This window comes from Neophocaena asiaeorientalis, unplaced genomic scaffold (genome assembly GCF_003031525.2).
Source record: "Neophocaena asiaeorientalis asiaeorientalis breed wild unplaced genomic scaffold, Neophocaena_asiaeorientalis_V1.1 scaffold109, whole genome shotgun sequence".
Classification (NCBI taxonomy): domain Eukaryota; kingdom Metazoa; phylum Chordata; class Mammalia; order Artiodactyla; family Phocoenidae; genus Neophocaena; species Neophocaena asiaeorientalis.
The window spans coordinates 550482-568374 of record NW_020173946.1 but is presented as its reverse complement, the minus strand read 5'-3'; the positions used below and the strand labels follow the sequence as shown (position 1 = coordinate 568374).

The following is a 17893-nucleotide window of genomic DNA, read 5'->3' as shown; positions in this document are numbered from 1 at the left end:
CATGGGTTTCTCATTGCGGTGGCTTCTCTTGTTGCGGAGGAGGGGCTCTAGGCGCATGGGCTTCAGTAGTTGCGGCGTGTGGGCTCAGTAGCTGTGATGCACGGGTTTAGCTGTTCCGAGGCATGTGGGATCTTCCTGGGCCAGGTCTCGAACCCATGTCCCCTGCATTGGCAGGCGGATTCTTAACCACTGCTCCACCAGGGAAGTCCCTGTTTGTTCATTTTAATTTTAATTAAGAAGTCTTTCCTCTCTTGAGAGTGACAACAGAGAGAAGAAGGCAAAACCATAGTAAGATTTCCACATCCTCAGCTCATGTCCAAAAACCACTGTGGCATAATCAGAAATAAAGCTGACCAAAGCTACATAGCAGTCAAACTCAGGTGGGTAACAAGAGAAGAAGGGCAGAAGCAGGTATGTTTAGAAAGTATTCTGCCTCAGAGATATTTTTTTTTCTTAATGAAAATATATGCAAATTATCCAAAATCCATTATTCCCTCATGCCTCTCTGGTTTTTATGGTGATTTTAGTAATCTGCACTTATCACATTCATTAGACACACCTTTGGGGCCTTAAATCAATTAAAATTAAACAGTGAACTGCTTCCAAATATATAAGACTACTATTAATTTGGAGACAGGGATTGTTCTGGTCACTGATCTTTCAGCTTGCCCTACTTTTCTCCATCAGGATTTCTCAAACAGCTGGTGCTGTTGACTACAGTGGGAATTAATCTTCCATAATATATCCATTTTGAGGGGGCTATGCCCATGAGTTCCCAGAAAAACATTCTGAGGTTTGTAACTTTCTTTCTCAATGACTCAGTCACCCACATTGCTGGTGCCAAGACCTCCCATCACTTCATTCCCGCAAAACCAGTTAAATGGTTTGCACAAGCTATGTACAAACATCAAGTCTCCTTTCCGGATCACCCTTGCATTTGTCCCTGCTGAGTGGAGGGGGTTTTAGAGGATTAATGTCTTAGGTCTGTTGGGAAATATCATCAAATGTCTCTGTTCACTGTGGACAGAACATCTGGTCCTGGTAAAATGAGGTTTAAAATAAATAATCACTCCTGTTGCACTGTGATTCTAGTCCGCCATATTTCTAGGATGGGTTGCCCTCAAGTTAATGCCTGTTTCAATTAAGCCTAATCATCCAAGAGGCTGGTATTTTTAAATGGAATATAAAAGCCATAGATTTCCTATAGGCATACAAATAGGAAAATATCCTATCCATTTGGAGTAAGATACTTAACCACAAGCCCTGCTATCAGCCAGGAGCTATGTGGCCCCTCTGCCATGGGCATCCCACTTAGTCTTGGTCAATGTGTCCCCAGCCTGAATTCTTTTATTGCTTTTTTAGAAACCAGACACCCAGACATTGTGTGTTTGTGTGTGCAAAGTGAAGTGAAAAAATGATGCAGTTTGTAGTGACTATTGTGGGCTGCTCCCCTCACAACATCCTTCCCATCCTTCCTCTCCACTGGGTTGCAGACTTGTGGTTTGGGTGGGACTGACCCCATCCCCAGTGCCAGGGATGGAGAAGAAAGTATATGAAACGCCCAGGACCTGGCATCCTCTGGGGTTTAGTGATTGGCTGAGGTGAGCACATAACTTAAGTTGATCCAATCAGAGGGAAGCCAAGGACCTTTGCTCATTGGTTGGTTGTGAGGGCAGCTCCCTTGTGGAACAAGCAGTCTGAAAATAGGGCTAGAATTGCTAATGCGGCTTGGAGGGAAACCAGCCCAAATACTAGAATCGTCTCCAAAATTTTCTCACCATTATTTGCCTCCCAAGAACTGCTGGATCTTAGGGCTGGCACAGATCGGATCTCTACAGTCTATTCTCTTTGCTTCCTTCTCTCCATTTTATAGATAAAGGAACCAAGGCTGGACAAGCTACGTGACCTGTCCCAAATTACATAGAACCACTATTTTGACTCAGCTTTTATCCAGAGTCTATTTGTTTCCCCCTACCCCAACAAAATTGTCTAACTCAACTTATATGTAGAAGTAGTTTCTTAGTGTTAACACGTTTGGATCAATTAACAGGGGAAATGATATTATAGCAAGAATTGTGGGGACAAAAGCAACTCCTTGGACCCATATAACCAACGGCCTGGATAATTAATGTATGCATTTTGGGGAAGGGTAGAATGCAGAGCCTGATATCAGGAGTAATACAATTTTGTATCTAAAATTATGTAGAATTACCTATGGTAACAAAATATCTGGAAAACCCTTCAACTCTTTATTTCATTATTTTTGTTCGTATTTCTTCTCTGTTTCTGATACAAAAATCCAGTGGGATATGGCAAAGGTAACATGATGGTCCCAAACCCATTTCCTCTACCTTGTGGGCACACAGCTAGGTCACATTTCCTAGTGTCCTTTGCTGTAGTGTGTGGTCATATTACAGATTTGGGGCCAATGGGATGTGAGCAAAGAAGATGTGATCCAATTCCTAGCCTGCCCTTCAAAAGCACCCACATACAACTGTCCATGCTCTTTCACCGAACCAACATGTAGGTTACCTGTTGAAGAGGGTAGATCACATGCTGGAGGGAACCTGAGCCCTGGGATTACTGATAGAGCAGAGCTGCCTGCAGATCAGAAACACCAGCCGGGCTTTGCAGGAGGGGAAAACTTCTTTGGTATTAAACCACTAAGATTTCAGGGTTTATCAGGTTCTCAGGGTAATACACCCAGCATCCCCTTAACTAATAAAATAGGGATTGTCTACACCAAAGCTTCTTCTTAAAAAGATAATACAGAAGCCTCCATTAACCCAGAACACACATCAGAGAGGGTCAGATTTAAAACAAGCATACCAGGAGAAAAAGGAACCCTGCTACACTCTTGGTGGGGATGTAAATTGGTGAAGTCACTATGGAGAACATTATGGAGGTTCCTTAAAGAACTAAAAATAGAGTTACTATATGATCCAGCAATCCCACCTGTGGGCATATTTCTGGACAAAACTCTAATTCAAAAAGATGCATGCACCCCTATGTTCATAGCAGCACTATTTACAACAGCCAAGACATGGAAGCAACCTAAACGTCCATGGACAGATGAATGGATGAAGAAGATGTGGTACATATATAAGATGGAATATTACTCAGCGATTGAAAAGAATGAAATACTGCCATTTGCAGCAACATGGATGGACCCAGAGATTGTCATACTAAGTGAAATAAGACAGACAAAGACAATTATCATATGATATCACTTATATGTGGAATCTAAAAACTGATACAAATGAACTTCCAAAACAGAAATAAACCCACAGATGTAGAAAAAACTTATGGTTACCAAAGGGGAAAGAGGGGGGAGTGATAAATTAGAAGTCTGGGATTAACATATACACACTACTGAATATAAAATAACCAATAAAGACCTACTGTATAGCACAGGAACTATATTCAATATTGGGTTGGCCAAAAAGTTCGTTTGGGGTTTTCTGTAAAATGTTATGGAAAAACCTAAATGAACTTTTTGGCCACCCAATATTTTGTAATAACCTATAAGGGAAAAGAATCTGAAAAGAAGAATTGAGCTGCACAGTGGAAGATGGCAGTGTGGGAAGACAAGGAGTCCGCATCTTCCCACAACTAGGGCGCCTGCCAGACGCTGGTGGGGGACCTCAATGCCTAAGGAGATGGGAGGAACCCCTGAGTGACTGGGTAGGATGTGGGGGGAGTGAGGGGGAAGGAGAAGTGGAGGCCAGACAGGACCTGTGTCCCTGAGGGGTGGCTGGGAGGGGGTAGGGGTTCACATGCCTGGAGGGACCCTTGGGGGCTTGGAGGATCGAGGTCAGCATGCCTAGCATTTCCCCTGCCCAATCGGTCCCTGGGAATCCTGAAGGGCTCCCAAACTGGTTACTCCACCCTCCAAGGCCCCCTCCAGACCGCACTGGTCCTAGGGGCATAGAAGGGAAATGTGGGGGGTGGTGCAAAAGAGGAGAGGCAGACGGAGGGGGAACCCTCCAGGACTGGAGGATCAGGGGAGGCATGGCAGCTGTTTCCCTCAAGCCCTGGGATGCCTGCTGGGCTCCCAGGTCTGGTCCTCCATTTTCTGAGGCCCCCTCTGGCTGTTGGGGTCCTAGGGACATAGGAGGGAAGGAGTGGGGGAAGAAGAAGAGAGGCCAATGGGGTGGGGCACTCAAGGATCAGAGGATGGGGAGAATGCACCTAGCGTTTTCCCCACCCACTCGGGCCCAGTGAGCCTGCTGGGGTCCTGGACCTGGTCCTCAGACCTCCAAGGCCAGAGGCACTCCTGGGCCCCTCCTGCTGCGTTGAGCCTAAGCCCCATCCCCCACCCCCCAGGGCCTTTTCCAGTCCTAAGCATAGGCCACACCCACCACCTAAACCCTGCCCCTGCCTAAGCCCCACCCCCCCCACAGCCGAGGCCTTTTCTGGCTTTTTTTTTTCCTCCTCTTTTTTACTATTTAGGGTCTGTTTTACCTTCCAGTTGTTGCTTCATCTATATATATATATTTTTTCTTTCTAACATATGTTAGTTTTTATTTTTTACTCTATGTTATTGTTCTCATTTTTTTTCTTTCTTCTTTTTCCTTCTTTCTTTTTTTTTTCTTTTTATTTTGCCTCCCCACATGGCTTGCAGGATCTTGGTTCACAAGCTGGGGGTTGGGCCAGAGCTCCTGTGGTGGGAGCTCTGAGTCTGAACCACTGGACGAACAGAGAACCTCAGATCCCAGGGAATATTCATTGGAATGAGGTCTCCAGGAGGTCCTCATCTTGGTACCAAAACCCAGCTCTACCCAACAGCCTACAAACTCCAGTGCTGGAAGCCTCAGATGAAACAACCAGAAAGACAGAAACACAATCCCACCCATCAAAAAAAGAAAAAAAAAATTAAACAACAAAAAAAATATGTCAAGATAAAGGAGCAAGTCTTGTAGGATAAAAACTTACAAGAGTAAATAAATGAAGAAGAAATAGGAAACCTACCTGAAAAAAGGATTCAGAGTAGTGATAGTAAACATGATCCAAAATCTCATAAACAGAATGGAGGCACAGATTGAGAAAATACAAGAAATGTTTAACAAAGATCTAGAAGAACTAAAGAACAAACAAACAGAGATGAACAACACAATACTGAAATCAAAAATACACTAGAAGGGCTTCCCTGGTGGCGCAGCGGTTGGGAGTCTGCCTGCCAACACAGGGGACGCGGGTTCGTGCCCTGGTCTGGGAGGGTCCCACGTGCTGCGGAGCAGCTGGGCCCGTGAACCATGGCCGCTGGGCCTGCGTGTCCGGAGCCTGTGCTCCACAGCGGGAGGGGCCACAGCGGTGAGAGGCCCATGTAATGCAAAAAATTAAAATAAAATAATACACTAGAAGGACTCAATAACAGCATAACTGAGGCAGAATAACGAATAAGTGAGCTGGAAGACAGAATGGTGGAATTCACTGCACAAAACAGAATAAAGAAAAAAATGAAAAGAAGTGAAGACAGCTTAAGAGACCTCTGGGACAACACTAAACGTACCAACATTTCAATTATAGGGCTCCCAGAAGAAGAATATAAAAAGAAAGGGTCTGAGAAAATATTTAAAGAGATTATAGTGGAAAACTTCCCTAACATGGGAAAGGAAATAGTCACCCAAGTCCAGGAAGTGTAGAGAGTCCCATACAGAATAAATCCGAGGAGAAACACACCAAGACACATATTAATCAAACTAACAAAAATTAAATTCAAAGAAAAAATATTAAAAGCAGCAAGGAAAAAGCAAAAAATAACATACAAAGGAATCTCCATAGGATTATCAACTGATTTTTCAACAGAAACTCTGCAGGCCAGAAAGAAGTGGGAGGATATACTTATCACTGAAAAAATCAAAGAAGAAATTTAAAAATACATAGAAACAAGTGACAATGAAAACATGATGACCCAAAACCTATGGGATGCTGCAAAAGCAGTTCAAAGAGGGAAGTTTATAGCAATTCAATTTCACCTCAAGAAACAAGAAAAACTCAAATAAATTATCTAACCTTACACCTAAAGCTACAAGAGAAAGATGAACAAAGAAAACCTAAAGTCAGTAGAAGGAAAGAAATCATAAAGATCAGAGCAGAAATGAATGAAATAGAAATGAAGAAAACAATAGCAAAGATCAATAAAACTAAAAGTTTGTTCTTTGAGAAGATAAACAAAATTGATAAAACTTTAGTCAGACTCAACAAGAAAAAAAGGGAGAGGGTGCAAATCAGTAAAATTAGAAATGAAAAAGGAGAAATCACAACTGACACCACAGAAATACAAGGGATTATAAGAGACTACTACAAACAACTATATGCCAATAAAACAGATAACCACAAAGAAATGGACAAATTCTTGGAAAGGTAAAATTTCCCAAAACTGAACCAGGAAGAATTAGAAATATAAACAGACCTATCACAAGTAATGAAATTGAAACTGTAATTTAAAATCTTCCAAAAAACAAAAGTCCAGGACCAGATGGCTTCACAGGTGAATTCTATCAAACATTTAGAGAAGAGCTAACACCTACCCTTCTCAAACTCTTCCAAAAAACTGCAGAGGGAGGAACACTCCCTAATTCATTCTATGAAGCCACCATCACCCTGATACCAAAACCAGACAAAAATATCACAGACCAATATCACTGATGAACATAGATGCAAAAATCTGAACAAAATACTAGCAAACAGAATCCAACAACACATTAAAAGGATCATACACCATGATCAAGTGGGATTTATCCCAGGGATGCAAGAATTCTTCAATATATGCTAATCAATCAATGTGATACACCATATTGACAAATTAAGGGATAAAAACCATATGATCATCTCAATAGATGCAGTAAAAGCTTTTGACAAAATCCAACACCAATTTATGATAAAGACTCTCCAGGAAATGGGCATAAACAGAACCTACCTCAACATAATAAAGGCCATATATGACAAACCCACAGCACACATCATACTCAATGGTGAAAAATTGAAAGCATTTCCACTAAGATTAAGAACAAGACAAGGATGTCCACTCTCACCACTCTTATTCAACATAGTTTTGGAAGGCCTAGCCATGGTAATCAGAGAAGAATAAGAAATAAAAAGAATACAAATTGGAAAAGAATAAGTAAAACTGTCACTGTTTGCAGATGACATGATACTATACACAGAAATTCCTAAAGATGCTACTAGAAAACTACCAGAGCTAATCAGTGAATTTGGTAAGGTTGCAGGATACAAAATTAAGGCACAGAAATCTCTCGCATTCCTATACACTAACAATGAAAAATCAGAGAAACTAAGGAAACAATCCCATTTACCATGGCAACAAAAAGAATAAAATAACTAGGAATAAACCTACCTAAGAAGGAAAAAGACTTATACTCAGAAAACTATAAAACACTGATGAAAGAAATCAAAGATAACATAAACAAATGGAGAAATATACCATGTTCATGGATTGGAAGAATCAATATTGTGAAAATGACTATACTACCCAAAGCAATCTACAGATTCAGTGCAATCCCTATCAAACTACCAATGGCATCCTTCACAGAATTAGAACAAAAAACTTTACAATTTGTATGGAAACACAAAAGACCCCGAATAGCCAAAGCAATCCTGAGAAAGAAAAATGGAGGTGGAGGAATCAGGCTCCCCAACTTCAAACTATACTACAAAGCTACAGTAATCAAGACAGTATGATACTGGCACAAAAGCAGAAATATAGATCAATGTTACAGGATAGAAAGCCCAGAGATAAACCCACTCACCTGTGGTCACCTAATCTATGACAAAGGAGGCAAGAACATACAATGGAGAAAAGGCAGCCTCTTCAATAAGTGGTGCTGGGAAAACTGGACAGCTACATGTAAAAGGATGAAATTAGAACACTCCCTAACACCATACAGAAAAATAAACTCAAAATGGATTAAAGACCTAAATGTAAGGCCAGACACTATAAAACTCTTAGAGGAAAACATAGGAAAAACACTCTTTGACATAAACCACAGCAAGATCTTTTTTAACCCACCTCCTAGAGAGATGAAAATAAAAACAAAAATAAACAAATGGACCTAATTAAAATTAAAAGCTTTTGCACAGCAAAGGAAACCGTACACAAGAGGAAAAGATAACCCTAGAATGCGAGAAAAAATTTGCAAATGAAGCAATGGACAAATGTATAATCTCCAAAATATACAAACAGCTCATACAGCTCAATATCAAAAAAACAAACAACCCAATTAAAAAATGGGCGGAAGACCTAAATAGACATTTCACCAAAGAAAACATACAGATGGCCAAGAGGCACATGAACAGATGCTCAACATCACTAATTATTAGAGAAATGCAGTTCAAAACTACAGTGAAGTATCACCTCACACTGGTCAGAATGGCCATCATCAAAAAATCTACAAACAGTAAACACTGGAGCGGGTGTGGAGAAAAGGGAATCCTCTTGCACTGTCGGTAGGAATGTAAGTTGATAGAGCCACTATGGAGAACAGTATGGGAGTTCCTTAAAAAACTAAAAATAGAACTACCATATGACCCAGCAATCCCACTACTGGGCATATACCCTGAGAAAACCATAATTCAAAAGGACACATGTACCCCAATGTTCACTGAAGCACCATTTACAATAGCCAGGGCATGGAAACAACCTAAATGTCCAACGACAGATGAATGGTTAAAGAAGATGTGGTACGTATATACAATGAAATATTACTCAGCCATAAAAATGGAAAGTGACTGGATCATTTGTAGAGATGTAGATGGACCTAGAGTCTGTCATACAGAGTGAAATAAGCCAGAAAGAGAAAAACAAATATCATATATTAATGCATATATGTGGAATCTAGAAAAATGTTAGAGATGAAATTATTTGTAGGGTAGGGATTGAGACGTAGATGTAGAGAACAGACATGTGGACACAGAGGGGGAAGAGGAGGGTGGGACAAATTGGGAGATTAGGTTTGACATAAATACACTACCATGTGTAAAATAGATAGCTAGTGGGAACCTGCTGTATAGCACAGGGAGCTCAGCTCGGTGCTCTGTGACAACCTAGATGGGTGGGTTAGGAAGGGTGGGAGGGAGGTCCAAGAGGGAGGGGATATAGATATACATATAGCTGATACACTTCATTGTACAGCAGAAACTAACACAATATTGTAAAGCAATTTTACTCCAATAAATAAAGAAATAAGAATAACTATCTCTTTGCTGTACATCTGAAACTAACACAACATTGTAAGTCAACTATACTTCAATAAATACACACACACCAAGGAAGGGAATGGGTAGAGAATTGTTGGTCAGTTTCAGGGGCAGTTTCTGTTCCTCCCTGTGGTCTGCAGGATTCTGGATGATGGCAAAGCCTACACCCATAATCAGTGGTTCACCAAACATAATTTTGAAGGGTAATGATAAAGCCCAGAGATAAACCCACTCACCTGTGGTCACCTAATCTATGACAAAGGAGGCAAGAACATACAATGGAGAAAAGGCAGCCTCTTCAATAAGTGGTGCTGGGAAAACTGGACAGCTACATGTAAAAGGATGAAATTAGAACACTCCCTAACACCATACAGAAAAATAAACTCAAAATGGATTAAAGACCTAAATGTAAGGCCAGACACTATAAAACTCTTAGAGGAAAACATAGGAAAAACACTCTTTGACATAAACCACAGCAAGATCTTTTTTAACCCACCTCCTAGAGAGATGAAAATAAAAACAAAAATAAACAAATGGACCTAATTAAAATTAAAAGCTTTTGCACAGCAAAGGAAACCGTACACAAGAGGAAAAGATAACCCTAGAATGCGAGAAAAAATTTGCAAATGAAGCAATGGACAAATGTATAATCTCCAAAATATACAAACAGCTCATACAGCTCAATATCAAAAAAACAAACAACCCAATTAAAAAATGGGCGGAAGACCTAAATAGACATTTCACCAAAGAAAACATACAGATGGCCAAGAGGCACATGAACAGATGCTCAACATCACTAATTATTAGAGAAATGCAGTTCAAAACTACAGTGAAGTATCACCTCACACTGGTCAGAATGGCCATCATCAAAAAATCTACAAACAGTAAACACTGGAGCGGGTGTGGAGAAAAGGGAATCCTCTTGCACTGTCGGTAGGAATGTAAGTTGATAGAGCCACTATGGAGAACAGTATGGGAGTTCCTTAAAAAACTAAAAATAGAACTACCATATGACCCAGCAATCCCACTACTGGGCATATACCCTGAGAAAACCATAATTCAAAAGGACACATGTACCCCAATGTTCACTGAAGCACCATTTACAATAGCCAGGGCATGGAAACAACCTAAATGTCCAACGACAGATGAATGGTTAAAGAAGATGTGGTACGTATATACAATGAAATATTACTCAGCCATAAAAATGGAAAGTGACTGGATCATTTGTAGAGATGTAGATGGACCTAGAGTCTGTCATACAGAGTGAAATAAGCCAGAAAGAGAAAAACAAATATCATATATTAATGCATATATGTGGAATCTAGAAAAATGTTAGAGATGAAATTATTTGTAGGGTAGGGATTGAGACGTAGATGTAGAGAACAGACATGTGGACACAGAGGGGGAAGAGGAGGGTGGGACAAATTGGGAGATTAGGTTTGACATAAATACACTACCATGTGTAAAATAGATAGCTAGTGGGAACCTGCTGTATAGCACAGGGAGCTCAGCTCGGTGCTCTGTGACAACCTAGATGGGTGGGTTAGGAAGGGTGGGAGGGAGGTCCAAGAGGGAGGGGATATAGATATACATATAGCTGATACACTTCATTGTACAGCAGAAACTAACACAATATTGTAAAGCAATTTTACTCCAATAAATAAAGAAATAAGAATAACTATCTCTTTGCTGTACATCTGAAACTAACACAACATTGTAAGTCAACTATACTTCAATAAATACACACACACCAAGGAAGGGAATGGGTAGAGAATTGTTGGTCAGTTTCAGGGGCAGTTTCTGTTCCTCCCTATGGTCTGCAGGATTCTGGATGATGGCAAAGCCTACACCCATAATCAGTGGTTCACCAAACATAATTTTGAAGGGTAATGATGATATTACCCAGGATACTCAAAAGGCATAATCAAATTCAAAACTGCTGCCTTCTCCCTACTTTACTCTTAATAAAATCCAATAGTGAAAGTTAATGTTGCCAAGTCCCTGCCCAGAAAATCCAGTTTTTGCAATTATCCAAGATAATAAAATTGTCTCAGCTGAAACCAAGACCTTGTCTGTAAGGGCTGCTCCACGTTTGCAGCTGAAAGAGTGACAGCAGGCACTAAAATGGAAGGTATATGAGAGCACCACACTGCGAGGGAGGGGGCATCATGATCCAAGGTCAGGCCAAGGCCAAGTCATCAATTTGGCCAAGTCACCAACTTCTTGGCTTCTGTTACAACATCTATAAAATGGGGTTACTGAGCCTAACTTGCTGTGAGGAGGAGGGGTGGAGGAGATGAAGGTTGAAGTCCTTTCAAAGAAAAGGAAGGAAAGGAGAGAAGGAGGGAGGAAGTGAGGGAGGGTAGACTGCATTATTTCCAGGAAGACATGTGTACTGAAATTAGCCATGTGTCTCCAGTGTTAGAATTGTTTTAGAAAGATCAAGGTCATACATAGGAACTGCCAGTGAGTGTGGGAATAAGGCTGAGGACAGGGAATGTTGTTCGGATGCAGGTGTCATAGTAACAAGGGCCCCTGGGTTCTTTTAAGCCAGTGCACTCACCATAGTGTGGAATGATGCTCCAGGCCATGGCAGATGCATAGATGCCTCCAGTCATCCAGAAGATGCCTAACCAACTGAGATGCTCTCCTCGTTTCTCCCGGGACAAGAATTCAGAAAAATAGGCAAAAACAATGGGCAGAGAACCCCCAATACTGCAGAGAGAAAATGACAGAAAGTAAGAACCAAGTCAGATACTAAAAATGGTCGTAGCAGGAACCCAATTGCCTTGTCCCACCCTTAGGCTCAGTGGTGAAATAACCCAGTGAATTCGAAAGACCGGCCAAGGCAGTGTCGGATTATTTTGACCTTATGACTGACTTTACAACCTAACCCCTTTCTAAGGTTCAACTTTAACACAGTATCTTGGAAGTCAAACAAAAACTCAGTTCAAAGTTTTCTGGAGGTACCACTCAGAGTCAGGGTATCAGGATGGATGATGGACCACTGTCTTGGGGTTGGTGTGGGGGGAGGTCCAGCTGAACCTCTGTAATTACGCACCCTATGCCTGAGATGAGTCTGCAGAAGAGGAAGGCTCCATATCCCTGTACGAAGGAAGAGAGGGAGGCGAAGGAGGCGTTGACGGCCAGGGACATGCTGAGAACTCGCTTCCTCCCCAGCTTATCAGCCAGGCCCCCCAGGATGAAGGCTCCCCCCATCATTCCTAGGTAGACTATCAGCCCTGTGAGGAGGAGAAAGAGAGAGGAGAGGGTGGAGAGAGAATACAAGCGATTAGAGACCATGCAACATTTTAGAAAATCTGATGCCCATTTTAATGCATCCTAGAAATTCTGTGTCACAGACATAAAAGGTGGAATGTGACAGATGTTGGTGGCCAATTAGAAATGTTGGACAAATGTGACTTCTTAGGAATGGTATTCAAAAAATAATAGTCTCACCAGGTTTACATATTAAAATAGATCAACCATAGCTGAGTTTGATGTATCTTTTTTCAGATGCATAAGCTTCAGATGAGGGAAATTCTGTCGTTTTATTTTTAAGCAAAAAACTGTTGGTGGGCTTCCCTGGTGGCGCAGTGGTTGAGAATCTGCCTGCCAATGCAGGGGACATAGGTTCGAGCCCTGGTCTGGGAAGATCCCACATGCCACGGAGGAACTGGGCCCGTGAGCCACAACTACTGAGCCTGCGCGTCTGGAGCTTGTGCTCCGCAACAAGAGAGGCCGCGACAGTGAGAGGCCCGCGCACCGCGTTGAAGAGTGGCCCCTGCTCGCCACAACTAGAGGAAGCCCTCGCACAGAAACGAAGACCCAACACAGCCAAAAATAAATAAATAAATAAAAATTAAAAAAAAAAAAAAGTGTTGGTGCCACAAAAGTCCTTGTGGGGTTATGGTTAGAGGAATTTTCCAGGGAAAATTGTGGCCAAGCAGGTATGGGGAGAAATGGGAAGGAAAAACAGGGTGCAAGTGAAAACAGCAATTCCCAACAAGACAGCTTATTTTATTAAACACCCAAGAAGGACCTTTTCCAAGCCACAGCCAACGTTCAGATTTCTTAGGGGAATGTGGAAGAGAGTCGCAATGAGCTATCCTTTCTTCAACACATGTAACTACTATGTGCTTTGTAATAGAATCAGTTAATTTATGAGATCATTTAAATACAGTGCTGTACACACATTTATGGAATTCCAATGAAGCCAGCAAGCATCCTCATAGAGGTGGCAAATCTCCAGAAGCACATGGATAATTCTTTCCTACTAAATATTGAGTACTTACTAATTATCAACGACTGTGCTAGTACATCATTTACTAAACCCAAGAAGCAAATTTTGGAGAATGTCTTTCATGCAGTGGAAATACTGAATACGAATTAGGTAAGTGTTCTTTTGCTCAGCCTTGACTGTAAATCAAACGAAGAACATCATTTGTCTTTCACAGAAAGGAAGCTTCTCCTGACCTGCGGATGCTTTATTTATGCAGATGTGTGCTGGGAAGGGCCCACGTAAAGCAAAGAGCTTCATTAGCTGGTTAATCAACTGGCAGGTAGGTCCCCAAAAGGAGCAATTCAACTATGCTCTGCTTTATCTTCCCAGTGGCAGATTTCCTTCTTTTATTATTTTTATTCCATGAGATGAAAAGAAATGATAACTTTGGTGCTGTCAATGGTTTTCACTAACTAGGATTCCCTTCCCTTGTGTGAATTGTAACTTTTCACCTCTACATCGCTCAAAGTCATGAAATATGTTATTTCATTTTTCTTTTCCGTATATGTCACTTCATGAAATATGCCTGAGTCTATAAGCATTCATTAAATGCCTCTTATTAGGTAAGTGCTATTTTTGTTAATGGGGATACAGCAGGGTACAAACACATGAAAATCCCTGCCTTCATGGCACTTACATTCTAGTTGGGGAAAAGAGATTATAAATGAGTAAAAGATACAGTAAGTGGGATGCTGATAAGTGTTATAGAGAAAAGTAACACAGAGGCAGGGAAAAGGAGAGTCAGGGTGGGAGGTGACAGTTCTAAATAAGATGGTTCAGGAAGCCCTCAGGGAAATGGGACATTTTGGCAAAGATCTGCGGGGAGTCAAACATGGGGATGTCTAGGGGAAATTGCTGGACCTGTGCTCCTGGACCCAAGGTTTCTCTCCATTACAATTTTACCAGTTTCTCAGCCCATAGCTCAGAAAATGCAGTGAGCAATTTCCCACTGTATTAGGTCACTGACACTTGTGTTTGAGAAAATGAGTCAAGACTTGCAAACCCAACTCAGGCCTGGGTCATGCTGTACTGTAATAACGTCTGGGTTAGTCTTCCCGTTAGCCTGTGAGTTTATCTGCCTGATCCAGCCCTGACTGGCCAAGGGCTTTCAGCATCTGGTTCCCAGCAGACTAAATCTTGCCCGGTTCTTGGCCATCAGGTGTTAAGTGGGATTGCCTTACTCACTGATGAGGGTGTCTTAAAACCATCTTCTGTTGCCATGACCTATCTCCAGCAAGAATGAATTCGGTCAGGTGCTTGGGTGAGCCTCAGGCTGTAGCTTCCCTATTATTCACACCAAGTGGTACTAGTTTGCAAGACTGGCTTTGTGTTTGGTCCCCATGCTAGTTTCCTACCAGCATCTGATGCCCCAACCAATTGGAAAAGTCCCAAACCCTGTGTGTGTCCACCCAGGCTTTCCCCAGGAAAGAACTGGGTTCTACTTCCTCAAACTTAGACAACCCACCTAACACCTTGACCACGGCCAAGGGCCCCACATCTGAGATGCCCTGCCCTTCCTCCCCACTCCCAGTTAGACCCCTGGGAGCTCACCACCAGTCCAGTTCACACTGGAGTTTCACACAATTCCTTATACTTGGTAATTCAGACTTCTAGACCAGAGCAGAGAGGGAACTTTTTTCCCCAGTTAGGTCTGTTAGGCTTCCAGCATTTTTTGGCCTCAGTTTAGTGCAACTCCCTGCCAAGAATTTCCAACATCCCATTCAGCCAACAGAAAACTTGTGTTTCTCTCATGATACTTGGTCAGTAAACATTTGGAATAAAAAAAAAAAAAACATATTGAAAGGGAAGAAGGAAGAAGGGGGAAAAGGGAGGGAGGAGGGAAGTCCCACTCAAATTGCAGCTCCATGAGCAAAATAGATGCTATGGTTGCTTTAGGCCACTGAGTCATACAGCAATAAATAATGGGACAGTAAGTGCTGAACAAACTTAAGGAGCCTAATATATCATATAATAGCAGCAAAATGGCAAACACGGGGTGAGCACTAGCCACTAGACAGGCTCTGTGATAAGCATTTCACAGGCATTGTTGATCCCCTTTCATGTTTACAACAATCCAGTGAGGGAGATACTGTTATTATCCTTATTTTATACAGGAGGAAACTGATCCACAGAGAGATAAAGTAGCTCCCCAGTGTCAACAACTGATGGAAATATCAAGATTTGGGACCAGTACTTCTGACCTCAGAGTCCCTGCTTCAACTACTATATTTCACTGCTCTTTATGGATAAGCATTGGTCAGACTTCGTAGCTCTGCATCAGTTCATTCTTTCTTCATTGCTTGTCCCCAGGATGGCTTGCTCAGTGGGGCATGGTTCTTTCCATTCAAGGAGATAAACCACAAAATCTGTGATTATCTCCTGGTGAGAAACAGTGCTCCAATAAAGGTATATGTCAGGTATTTTAAAATCACAGAGGAGGAGCACAGCCTGGATACACCTCACACAACATGGGAAGGCTTCCAAGAGAAAGACATTGAGCTGTTGTTGAAGGACACATAGAAGTCAGTCAGGTCTCCATCTTGGTGACGGGGGTGTATCGCAGGCAGCAGCAGACAGCACGTGCAAAGACAGGGAGGCTGAAAGAACAACTGATGTGTTTGGGCAACTCCCTGCAAGTAGTTCAGTGTGAGTAGAACACAGTACTCGTGGGACACCTGGTGAGGGATTGGGGCTGGAGGTTAGGACAGAGGCCAGATCATAAATGGCTCAGAGGGTGTGTGTGCATGTATGTGTGTGTGTGTGTGTGTGTGTGTGTGTGTGTGTGTGTGTGAGAGAGAGAGAGAGAGAGAGAGAGGGAGCACATGCATGCACATGTATTAGTGCGTGCACATGTGGTGTTTGCATGCCTATATGTGGGCCTACAAATTGGGGGAAGAGAAGATAAGAATCAGAGGAATGGTCAGGACATTTGCTAAGAACCAATCTGCACGCCCCATACCCTGGTCCCACCCCAGAGAAAAACACTAGCGTCCAATAAATGTTCTATTTTTTTCTTACTTCAATAAAGCTATCTTCAGCACTTCTCGAATTTCACTATGTACAAAAACCATGGAGGTATCTTTTTAAAATCAGATTCTGATTCTCCAGTTTGGTAGGTCTGAGTTGGGGCCTGAGAGTCCGCATTTCTAACAAGACTTGTGCTGCTGGTCCACAGACCATACTCTGAGTGGCAAGAGGCTAGAGCACACCCAGTTTCAGGACAAGACAGGGAGGGGAAGTGGTAAGAATCCTGACTTTGGAATCCAAAGATCTCATTCACTGGTTGTGTAATTTGGGAGAAAATCCTCTCACCCTGTAAGGGCCTGACCTTCACATCTGTAAACTGATTATTGAGATAGCTAATCTCCAAGCTGCCTTCCCATTTGTTTGTTTCTAAAAAGTATAAATCATGAAGGATGAAATTCTGTGGAATTTCTCAGGAAGAAGATTGTCAGACTAAAAAAAACAAACCCAGACACAGATGCTTGATTAACTTTTGTGATAGTCACACAAGACATGTTTATGGATCAGATGCGGCCCTAAGTGGCTTCTGGGCCACCAGTCTACAATCCCAGCAGTGAACTTTGTGCCAGTTATTGAGCTGTTATCTCTCAGCTCCAAAGCCATCCTTCTAGCCCCTAGTTTGTCCACAAACTAATACAAGTACTTTGCAGGCTGCTCCCTGCTAGGCCCTGCCAGTAGGGGGCACTAGAGGGAGGCTTCAAGGAGGGGACCTCTGCTTTTCGCTCCTGTCGTTTCACCTGTGCAACACTTTTTCTCTCTGGCCGCAGCAATTCCCTTCCACAGCAGCAGCAGCTGAATCCAAAAAGCAGAACCAGACACATCCCGCCTCCCCTCCCCTCCCCTTCCAGAGCAGCACCAGCCAGCCTGGGCCCTCTCTCCAGAGATCTGAGCTAGCTCCATAGGGCCCCCTTTCCCTGAGCTTCTAAGTTATCATAATTCTAACTTATTCCCCCAGGTCCTAAGGGTGGCAGCTGCTCCTTGCCTTCACTACCACAGTATACTTTTTACAAACATTTCACTTACCCAGTTAATAATTTTTTACATTAAATTCTCTCTGTTTCAATAATTGCCATGATTTCTGTCTCCTGACTACACCCTGACTGATCCAGACACATAAGCAAATGGATGAATCTTAGAGATTAGACATTGAGTTCAATCCCTTAGCTGTACTCGATGAGGAGACTGAATACCAGAGGTCAGGGACTCTCTCGGAAGCTCTCTGCTGGCCCGGGATCTGCTGACACTACACTCTGGTCTCCTAGCTCCAGGCCGGGTGCTTTTGCTACCAAACCTCACTGTCCAAGGCAAAGGAAGACCTAGAAAGAACAAGAAGGGCTTCTCAAAATGCTGTCGTAGAGGGATCAGAAT

The 17893-nt window shown here is 42.3% G+C and overlaps 1 protein-coding gene across 3 annotated transcripts in view; it reads right to left on the bottom strand.

Annotated features, from left to right (window-relative positions):
* The window catches only part of SV2B (synaptic vesicle glycoprotein 2B), an 85262-nt gene that overhangs the window by 44136 nt on the left and 23233 nt on the right, over positions 1-17893 (bottom strand). For 2 of the 3 annotated variants that reach the window (XM_024752834.1, XM_024752835.1), the window contains exons 2-3: positions 12281-12461; positions 11783-11934 (exon numbers count right to left, since the gene is read on the bottom strand). The exons of the other annotated variant lie outside the window; for it this stretch is intronic. In XM_024752834.1, the coding sequence (XP_024608602.1) occupies positions 11783-11934; positions 12281-12461 (333 nt within the window). The remainder of the gene's footprint in view (positions 1-11782; positions 11935-12280; positions 12462-17893) is intronic. 3 annotated transcript variants of the gene reach the window in all.